Below are 11735 nucleotides of genomic sequence, written 5' to 3'. Positions count from 1 at the left end.
CAGCCCTGACCGCTGCTAACTGCTCTCTGTTTGCTGTTTGCGATACCTTGGACCAAGAAAGTTATATCTACAACGGCAATATCATACGATAATAAACTCTAAAACAGACTTATTTAAAGAGCATAATCGCATGACATTGCTCTAGCCAACATCAAAGAATTCCATCCGACGCGGCTTTACTACGCAAGAATGTGTTCTAAAATGAGTTATTTTAGATTATATTATCGCGTGAATTTGCGCGTAAGTTAGAATCTTAAAAGTCCCATGGATTTGTTTGCTGCGAGAACAAGGCTGCCAACTTCAGAGGGGAATAGATGCTTGCAGATTGCAGTGGCTCTCAACATGGGCGGCTGACTTAATAATAACTGTCCGTAAATAATAATTTATTATTATTTACGGACTATTGCTCAATAATGACATAAGAAAACAATGAATTATAATTTTATTTATTCTTTAATCTAAAAGTGGGTAGATTATTGCAATCCCACACATCCCATAAAATACAAACATACAGGGAAGAGCTTAGATGAATTAGAAGAGAAGATAGGTTTCTCAGACAGCGCGCGTGGTTGCACCAAAGTAGGTCCAGTGGACATTCTTGAGATTTACTGCGTATCGCAAGTTCACGCGTCGCTATGGGCTGTTTTTTTTAAATGCCTTCCTGTGCTTTTGAGAGTTAGAAAAATCATTCTCGAGCAAAAAACAAATCCGACGCAGTTGCTTTCAATTCGTAAATACACACAAATTCCTTAAAATTTTAATATTTATATTTATCGAGTATTTTGGCTACCTGAAATCGGTAAATGGTGTAATAAATTAAAGGGAACGCAGAAACACGTAAATATAGGAAGGACGAACATAGTGACAGTACGTCGTATTCAACTACGCTGCGCTGCTCGTGGCTGTTGATAATACAGTTATTTCATCATATTTTAGGATTTTTTTCTGTTTTTATTGTATTCTTCAACAGTATATTTTGGCAATTTTAGTGCTCATTTTGTCGTTTTTTTAATGCATGTATAATCTCCTGGAAAATTTATAACACATGTAAAATTGCTAGAAAGGGGTTAAAAAGAATCGGAAATCAAATGTAACCTTAGAAATTAAAAATAAAAGCAATACGATTTCCACGTATTTTAAAATGTAAATGCTTCATAATCCTAGGCACTATGAAAATTTAAAAAAAATCAATAAAATATTAAGTTTTTGGTTAAACATATGGCATAAGGAGCAGTGTTATTTTTTTACGAATGATTTGAATTTAGGTAGGTTCGTGTTAAACACATCGATGTTTGGGCATAATCTATTAAATTTGCTACAGCTTCTTCTTATAAATACATTTTCAAAATTAAACCATGCTGTTGTTATAATACCCGTAACTTGAACCTAGAGTTATGAGTTATTATAATACCTGTAACTTGTACTTGGAATAATGAAGCAATTACGCAGGGTGGAGGAACTGGCAAGGGAAGAATGAGCAAATCTCTTATAATTTATATGTTCAAAAATAACCCATGTCATAATTGGCAAATGATTTTTTAAAAATTATTAAATGTCTATGATAAATCAAAGACAAGACGCACTAATCGGCAAAGCAAAGCGAAGAAGAAGATCAACATTCAACTATTTTTAATTTTTCTCGTCTCTCGTCGTGTTATGGCCGCCCGCGTGAAAAATATAAAATACTGACATTGAAAACTTCACGAGCTGGTAAAAGATGGCAAGTTCAAGTTATTCCGTTTCCAGAATGATTTCAAAATGTCGTGATGTGAATTTGGCCCGCAGACTCTACAGCTCTTCAGCGACAAAGGTAATAATAATAATTTTCTGACCTCGTTTTCCAGTCAATGACGGAGTCAAAAATGTGGTTTTGTTACTATCGCAAATGTATAGTTCGGAATTCATAAATTATGTGTTTGAGGCAATTGTGTCAAAACCGAATTCAATTTGTATGTTAATCTGTGAACGCAAATCGCTGATAGATCCTTTGGAACCTCCCTCTTTCTCATAAACGACGCATGTAAAAGAAAGAGGGGCATAATCATGGCATAATCTTGTGTACATTAGGGGCGCTGTCGAGGTGGTAGGTACTTTCAGTATCACCCTTTTCAGTTCCAATTGCCCGAAGACGACAATCGGACATGTCATCCCCAATTGGGGTATGCTGTGAGGTGGATTGGGGCAGAGGTAGGTTGCTAAGTACCTGGCAATTCATATCTGGTCACCAAACACAAAGTATTAGCAGTAGCTAAGGCGACGATTCGATTCTGTAAGGTAGTCTTTCACCAGGGTTATACTGAGACAACCATCGAGAATAGATGCATTTAAAATGGCAACACAGTCAACAAAGTGCAATGGTAATAACTGTTATTAGATTATTAGAATTCCAGATTTTCCAACAGCTGTGTCAGGCCCCGTAAGGGCACAGCGGTTGCGGGAGCAATACCAACCTTATATCTTATTGATGGTCGTCTCTCAGTGGGGTCTCGTGTAAGATGGGTATTTCTCACGTCGGCCGATTTCAAGTTTCCACGTATCTACTAGGGTGAGAGCTATCGGAAGGAGCCTCTCTCCTTCCATCCAGATGTTCAGAAAATCAGCGGCATGCCGGATGAGAGACGACATCATAGTGCACAGTTATTGCACCATTCTGCTGCATCTTGTATTCAATCTTTCGCCCGATATTTGGCAGGGTTATATTTGCAAGTGCGGGGAGCCAAGCGAGAGTAGTCTCAAGATGGTTAGCATCCTGGCATTAAGCTGAGCAACACCCATGGAAGTGTGGGCACTTCTAGCCCATGTTGGAGCACGGTATTCAGCTGTTGAGAAAACCAGGGCAACGTGTGTCGTTCTAAGCGTTTTGGCTTTGCACCCCTTAGCTAGCTTATCGACTATATTGAGCCGGGTTCACACAAGGACAATATTGTCCTGTCCCTGCTCTGTGAACAGCTTTGAACAGATTTAGTGACATTCGGAATACGATATTTGAGTGTCGAGAGCTGAGATAAGTACGTGTGGAGTGACTGGCTATTTTCCTACTGTCTTGTCGAAGCGCGTTTACACGTGAATAACGCGGCTGTAAGACACTGTCAGCTTTCCCGTCTATTTCTGGGATAATGTCTCATTCATTATTCTGTCCACCAAACTACTGTTAACACATGGACAATTTTGGGACAAGACAGTATAGTCCTGTCCTCGTGTGAATTTGGCAGTATTGATAAACAGTTATGTGTTTCTGTTTGCAGAAGGGTTTGGTGCTGGGTGCCCACTGCGAGGCGGACAAAGTGACGGTTGCATTCACCGAGGAAGCCAAGAAGTTTGATCAACTCGTCGGAGGCAAGCTGATGCAGCAACTTAGCCTGTGAGTCCCTACTTTGTCTTATTCTCTCTATTTCTAGACATTACAGCGCCGTTTTGTTTTTTGACAGTGGAAAGGTTCCTGTTAAATGGAGATTCTTAGTCAGTTGCAGATTTTGAGCAAATTGTGATCAGCAGAAGAGGACAACTAACATGTTGTTAAGCTTGCCAGCGTTTACAATTTGACAGTTTAACCGGAACCTTTCATATGTAAAAAAGCAAAATGGCCCTGAGTAGCCATTTGATGACAATAATACATTTTGTTTCTGTGAACCTCTGTCCGTAACTTTTTGATATGATTTGAAATTTTCAAGATCAAAAGTATAATTGGGATTAATTATTGTGTTATTATGCTGTGTGGCGCAACTTCCTTATTTAGCTAATGTTTCGGACGGCGTTACAGTGTCCATCATCAGGGCAGATGTGTGATTCTTCAAAGAACTAGTTGTCATTGATCATATCCGGGTAACGGGCCCAACATTTGAACATGACTATTTTTTATGTCGCTTCTACTTGAGTTCAACAGGCGTTGGAATGATTTGCCGGCCCCTGTGTTTCCTACTATACTCAAATATTCCCTCCACACAGCATACCCAAAGATGACACATTAATAGGGAAATTAATTCACTCGGGGCCTCCTGTGTGGAATTAATATTAAAATAAAACAGTACCGTTGGAAAGTATAATAAATACATATAGCCTTTTGCATCTAATCCTAGAAAACACTTCCTTGCAAATAGAGTAGTGGATGCTTGGAACAAACTCCCACAACATGTCATCCATGCAACAAATATAAATCAATTCAAAGCTCTATTGGATTCACATTTGGAGAGAAGAAAGGACTTAGTTCAAACTTAAAACAACTCAATTACTGGCAAACTTGTTGTCAAATCAGATATGAGCGCATCAGCAGAATGCTGCCAAATCATTACATAATAATAATAATAATTTTACACTTAAACACTTTTACATTTTAAACACTTCAATTATCTCAACCAAACGTATGTTGACAAATTTTCGTCAAACAAATGGTTGAGTATTGGAGAGTTGAGCGCAGAAATAGAAGGATTTATGCTTGCCATTCAGGATAGAGTCATTAATACTAAAAATTATAGGAAGCATATAATCAAAGATACAAATCAAATTGATGATTTATGTAGAAAATGTTTGGCTTTTCCGGAAACTATAGAACATATTATATGGGGATGTTTTATATTAGCACCGTCCGAGTATACATTTAGGCACAATCAAGTTTTAAAAATAATTCACAAAAATTTGGTAATTAAACATAACTTGATTGTCTGATATGAAAATATCTGGAGTCGGTGAATTATTTTTCCATTTGATCTCTGGTGAGTTGACGTGTTGTTCTTGTATTGTTTTGTATTTATTTTGCCTATATAATGCACTTGCATAATGTTTTGACAAGATGATCATTTGTGGAAAAGTGTGTGGAAGGGTTTAATTTTTCTGTGGGGAAGATTTAACCAGGACAATAAAATCGGAAGTTTAAAAAAAAAAAAAAACTCTATTTAAATTTTGAATGGCTGTATTGCACCAGGGCGATACTGATAGTATCTACCACTGTAGCTATAGCTAGGTGATACCAAGATAAGCCCGTTAATAAGGTCAATGATATATTACATAGATGGGCATAAAAACTGTTGCCAAAGTTGATGATGTGTCCCGTGTTAAAATTAAAGTATTTAATATTTTATAATAGATTTATTCTGCTGCTGGGATAAAACAGCCGTAAATAAATTTAATATCACACAAGTAATTAATCACAACAGATACAACAAGTATTATTTAAGTAATCACGGCGCGAAAGGAATAAGTTGTTTTGATTAGCGCGTTAAAGATATTTATTTATTTATTGCATCTCACTATACATAAAACACTTTTATTTCACATAAAAATCAACCTCACTAGGACTAAGCCTGTATCGAGGTTAACAATTTACATTTGAGTCAAGCAAACATAAGAGTACACATAAGAGAAACATAAGAGAATCACAAACATAAAGTAATTCTATATACGAAAACAAAATATTTCAAAATTAAAGAAAAAATTAGTATTAGATGTGTTACCAGCAGAGATGTGCAAAATGGGTACCCAAAACCATTTGAAATGCAAAATGGGTCAAAACTTTTCCATTTGAAAATGCAAAATGCAAAATGGTTTTTAGAAAAGCATTTTAAATGCAAAATACCTATTTTCAAAATGCATTGAAAATGCAAAATGGTTTCTCAGGTCAAACAGTTAAAATAATTATAGAATGTTTAAACAATTTTGTCATTTAATAATGGAAATCAATGTAGAACAAACATATTATATGATAGTAAATCCAAAAACACCACGACTACAGATTATGAAAACACAAAAAATTTGCGCGGGACTAATGTTGCCAACGTAAAAACATAGAAACTGCTATCTAACATTTAATATTACAGCGTCATGGCCCCATGTTCAGTATTTGAATCAGTATTTTTTGTAATGGTATCACTCAATTGCCAGGGCTCCTACCAGGGAGCAACTTGACACATGGAAATTATCTCTCATAGCGAGGTTGAGGACCGACTGATATTTGGGGCTTATGAAAAAAAGATGAGTGGAGATAGTAGGAAGAATGTTGCAAAAAAGCATTTAAAATGGAAAATGCACTGAGAAAAGCATTTAAAATGGAAAATGCACTGAGAAAAGCATTTAAAATGCAAAATGGAAAATACCCATTTTGCATTTCCGTTTGAAATGGATATTTGAAATAAAGCACATCTCTGGTTACCAGATGGGTAATTTGACAGTATATTGAAACAATATTTGAACCATAACTAATCATTAATCATTATTCAAAAGAAGAAGCAAAGTAGATAATAAAGACAGATAGGGTGACATTCAGTTTTTAGTAAATGGGACTTATATAAAATCTTATTATTTAACCTCTAAGGGAGTGAGTTTCTGAGAGCAAAAAGTGTTCAGTAGAGTGAGTTTTTTTTACCTTCAAAATTTGATTTTTTTATAAATTATATTCATAGCATGTGTTATAAAAATCAAACTTTGCTAAAGAAATACATATAGAAATATCAAAATAACCGAATTAATCCGATAACAAAAAATATGTGATTCATGTTTTGTCAACCATCGGTTCACATAAAATGTACAACCTAGAACATAAATTTACTTACCAATTTTTATTTCAGTTTTATTTTGTACTTCCATATTTCCTCATCCGAATGTTGTTTTCACTATAGAACTTGTTTTATTTACACTAAAAAAAAAGGTTTTATTTACACAATTTTTTTTTTCAATTTTTTTTAAATTTTTATGGGATAAACTTTTTACACCTTACTTTTTTACACAAAAGAAACTAAAAAATGTCATCTAAAACTATTTTTCACATTTTCATTTTACACTGAAGAACTACAATCTAATACTGTTTTTTTGTGTGATATATCTCAAAACAGGGAAATAAGCACAAAGCCACATTACATTGAATACACATGTATCTTGTTTCTGTTCTTTTCCTTGGCTGAACGGCTGTGTGACTACAAACATGGCACTTCCTTCGTGTTTTCCTTCCCTGAGTCTCTGTTTGTGGAAGCGGGTTGATAAAATGTCGTTCAGTTAGACGAGTAGGACAATCTGTTACTCGTCTTCCTCCAGATGCTGGTGGCCTTTCGGTGTGATATTTTTCTACCAACTGACCTACAAGATTCTCACGAAATTCACTAAAACTTAGTTTTTTGTTTGTTCTCTGACGATGTAGAAAGAAGGCGTTTAGGGCATTTATGTCTAAAAGGCGAAAGAAAATTTTCTTATACCACTTGAAAGACTTGCGAGAACTGTCAACAAAACCAAGAATTCGATCAACCTTATCTACAGCCCCCATGTTTTTCGAATAATCTACCACAGCTTCTGGTTTTATTTTGTTTTCCCTGGTAGAATAGTCAATTTTATCGGTGATCGTCATTTTATTTTCATGTATGTTTGTCAACATAATAATTTCTCGTTTATCACGCCACTTTACTGCCAAGAGATCATTTGAATGAAATGCTTTTACATCTCCTCTTTGCATTTTAGCATTTCCGAACTTAGGCATTTCCTTTCGGTTTGCTCTTGCAGTTCCACAAGCGTTTGTTTTGTTTTCAAATAAAACATCAAACAATTTTGGGCTTGTATACCAATTGTCTACAAAGAGTCTGTGGCCTTTTCCAAGATAGTCCTTCATCATAGTTGTTACAACTGACCCAGACACTCCAATATTTGGATCCATGATGATGTCTGAATCTGATCCAGTGTAAACTATGATATCTAAGACGTAACCTGTTTCTACATCACAACAGACAAATAATTTTATTCCAAAACGGTGTCGTTTGGACGGTATATATATTTTGAAGGAAAGTCTTCCCTTCCACAATAAGAGGCTTTCATCTATACATATGTTCTGAAATGGGTAAAAGGTCTGTTTGTAGATTTTCTTCAAAGGATCCAAAAGATTCCTTATTTTATATAATCTATCATTTGTCCGAACATTGTTATCGGCAAAATGCAGAGCCCGCAGTAAAAGTAGAAATCTATCCTGTGAAAATAACACTCTGAAGAATGGCGTTTCTATTATTGGGTTATTTGACCAATATTTCTTCAATGAGTTTTTACCAACAAGACCCATAAGCAAAAGTGTCGCCAAGAATATCTTTATTTCGGACACAGTAGTGTCAACCCATTTATTCATTTTTGATTTTAGACTTACGTTGAGAGCCAGTGTTGAAGCGTATTTATTTGTTTCCGTTACAATTGACTGAACTATGGTATTAGTAAAGAACAATTCAAAGAAGTCGAGTTCGCTTGCGTTCTCATCCAAATTTATATCGCCTCTTATACCTGAATGCCTGCTGTCAAAATCATGCAAGGTTGGTACAAAATCAGATTGAACCCATTTTCGACTATCCAATTTTTGCTTTTTCGAAGATGGTGGTTCATCTTCTTCATCATCAGAAATATTTGAGTCATCGGAAGAGCTATCAGAATGAACTGGTAAATCTTGGATATCATTGAAAAAGTCTTCATCATCACTTTCGGCTAATACGGCCGTAATTTCGTCTTCATCCAAAGGTGTTGACATATTCAATGTGAAAAGTTTGAAAAGTATATAAACACACAAAATTATCCAACACTAAAAAAGTCTGTTATAGAATATCACACGAAAAAAAATGTGTCGTCAATGCACGAAAATAGGACCCACAAAACACACAACCTTTCAATGTGAAAAGTATAATATATAAAAACACTCAAAATTATCCAAAACTAAAACAGAATGTTAGAGAATATCTCACGGAAAAGAAACTTGTCGTCAATACACGAAAATAGGACCCACAATACACAAAACCAACTAAAAAATCCACAATTCACAGTAATGTCACAAATGCACAAAATTATTTGTTAATTTCGCGATATAATACGCATATTTAACACGTAATAACAACACAGAAACATTCAAGTGTTTGTGTCACGAAAACAATGCAAATACCTCTAACAAAATCGGTAAAAATGTCGTTTACGCTCGCGAACTGTCAATAAAATGTTTACAATCAACGCAACTGACGCGCCATTACCACGTGTATTTTCAAAACGCTGTAGATCCGTTAAAAATAGACGGAATCTACATATTTCTTCGGCATATTTATGGAATTCGTCAAGAGATGTCACTAGCATGTCCTTTTTATGAATAAATTCGATAGAATGATTTCTACAAGCACCGACACACCATGGGCGTCCATACTCCTTTGAGCAGATTTTATTTCGGACGCCAACGGTGAGGCCATACTCTCTTAGAGGTTAAGAAAGGACAAGGATGAAAAAATATTAAGACAATCGTCTGTCAATACATAAATCTTAATTAACTTTTTAAATTTAACTAAGGAATTGGTAGACTTAATATGATTTGGAAAAATATTAAACATAAGTGGTGACTGATATAAATAATTTCTTTGACCAACAGAAGTTTTAGTATGTACCGCCACAAAGTTCAATGTAGAGCTAATTCTAGTTGCACGCGTTTGTTGTGTTCTTTCAGCAAATTTAATATTGATGGAAAATCGACAAAGTATTTGAGTGATATATAGCTGTTTTATACACATAGCGTTACATTCCTTATAAAGAAGGATGGATAGATAACAGAATTTTTTTTGTACATCACTTTAAGGATCAATTTTTGAGTAATATTTAGTGGTTCAACATTGGACTTTAGACATGATCCCCAGCATACTATGTTATAAGAAAGTCGAGATTGGATTAAGGCAAAATAGACAGTTTTTAATTTCTCTTTGTCCAATATGTGTCGAAGTTCTTTAAAAATAAATAGAAGTCTCCTGATATTCTTTGTTAACATATCGATATGATCATTCCATCTCAAAAATTTATCAATCTTTACACCTAGATACATGATACAATCTACACTTTCCAAGGGTTGGCAATTACAATTTAGCAGACAATTATGTATAATTAGATTATGAGTGTCAGAAGGCTGACTTTTTGATGATATACTAAGGGGGTATTTCACTATGTCGGGCTAAATATCTGACTAGCTATCCGTTGGCTGGCTTTAAAGATCAGAATAACTTCGTTATTCAACGGCGACCGTTTCACCATTGTTGCCGAGCTTCCGGATAGATAACACTCCAAATAGTCTGGCAACATCGCAAAATGTTTGCAGTTACCCCATCTACTGCCACGCCTGTCATGTTTTGTCGCAATGTCTATGGAATGCTAGCGTCAACGCCAATTGATCTGTGGTCAACGCCGTCATCCAGTTTCCCGCCACAGTCCGCACACCGCAAAGTGTGCATGTTATGTTGATTATCTGGTCATTTTAGATAGATTCGTGTCGAATTAATACATTGTTTCTTATTTTGAACACAATCAAATAATTCAGGATGGATCATACAAGCATTCAAATTCATTCAACAAAATTCGACTCACTTCTCAGCTGTCAAACTCGGAATGTTTTGACGCCATCTTTGATTCGAGGAATAGCGCCTAACGTGAAGTTCGAGCACTGATTAGTCAAATCGAACTTTAACCCGAGCGTTAGCGTTATTCAGATATAGTGAAAACGAAAAAATGACTAATCCGCGGATTAGTGCTCAGTCAGAACATAATCAGAGATAGTGAAATACCCCCTAAATGTCACATGTTTAGTTTTTATTGTATTCAAAGTTAAGATGTTATTTTTCAGCCAAATCTTTACTGCTCTTAATTCTAAATCACATTTGTTAAAAGCTTCTCTCCAGGTTTTACCCTCGAATATTAAAGCAGTATCGTCTGCGAAAATACTAACTATATGCAAGTCGTCAAGACTGACGCTGTCGCTTATATAAGGTGCGGATGCATCGAGAATCATCCAGCGGTTAGGTAGATGGGCAGTACCTACGGTGTTCGCTAGTAGGTTCCAATGCGTCGGATAGGTATGCTGTCCTTGTTCTATCGGTATTACAATGGAAGATGCTCTGAGGAACTAGCGTCATTGATCCCTTCGGCACCGGTGCGTAGTCGGGATACACGCCAAACGCGCGCCCAACATTTGTACACGGTTGACACTTGTCACATGAGAACGGGTCGCTTCTACGATTCGTTCTTAAGTTCAACAGCTCGGCTGTGGAACGAACTGCCGGCCTCTGTGTTTCCTCCCTCCTACAACATGGGACTCTTCAAGACCCATGTTCACTCCTTCCTCTCCACAAAAAGACCCTCCACACAGCATCCCCAAAGATGACATAGGCCCTGAGGGAAATTATTTTCTTCAGGGCCTCCTGTGTGGAGTAAATATTAAAAAAAAAAAAAAAAAAATGCGATTACATATCTTATACATTACATATCTCTAGTTAGAAGCATAATTGAAATCAACTCAGTAGTTTGGTCTCCCTCTTACAAAATTTACATTAATAACATTGAGCGAATACAAAAAAAATTCTACATTTATAAATTTTAAATTAAATATCCCACTAGAAGACTTACAATATCATTTCTTATTAAATACACACATTGGAAGACAGGCGTAAAATAAACGACTTAACTTTTTTATTAAAAATTCTAAACTCTAAATTCGACTGTTGCAAACTTCTGCAACTCATAATTAAAATAATATTGTTTAGTAGCCGGTTTGTCCAAAGTAAGGGGTTCCTTCCAATCCTCTGCTACTAGCTAAGTCCTCCACAATTGCACAAGCAACATTTTAGCATCATAATGGTTGGAGCCATAGACATATGAATATTAGTAGACCTGCCCTAAGTGATTAAAAGCGTATTATCCCCACTCCCCATACCGGTTCCATTGGAGCCGGCTGTGCTCGCGTATGGCCTCAAGTGAAATTTGAAAACGTG

The 11735-nt window shown here is 35.8% G+C and overlaps 1 protein-coding gene across 1 annotated transcript in view; it reads left to right on the top strand.

Moving 5' to 3' along the window:
• Positions 1-1612: 1612 nt before the first annotated feature.
• The window catches only part of LOC149414089 (cytosol aminopeptidase-like), a 90610-nt gene continuing 80487 nt past the window's right edge, over positions 1613-11735 (top strand). The window contains exons 1-2 of the mRNA XM_089643684.1: positions 1613-1810; positions 3246-3361. Of these exons, the coding sequence (XP_089499810.1) occupies positions 1718-1810; positions 3246-3361 (209 nt within the window). The 5' untranslated portion in view covers positions 1613-1717. The remainder of the gene's footprint in view (positions 1811-3245; positions 3362-11735) is intronic.

The sequence above is a fragment of the Hesperophylax consimilis genome, chromosome 20 (assembly GCF_061612785.1).
Source record: "Hesperophylax consimilis isolate HC1 chromosome 20, BYU_Hcon_1.0, whole genome shotgun sequence".
Lineage (NCBI taxonomy): Eukaryota > Metazoa > Arthropoda > Insecta > Trichoptera > Limnephilidae > Hesperophylax > Hesperophylax consimilis.
This window is presented reverse-complemented; position numbering and strand designations above follow the sequence as displayed.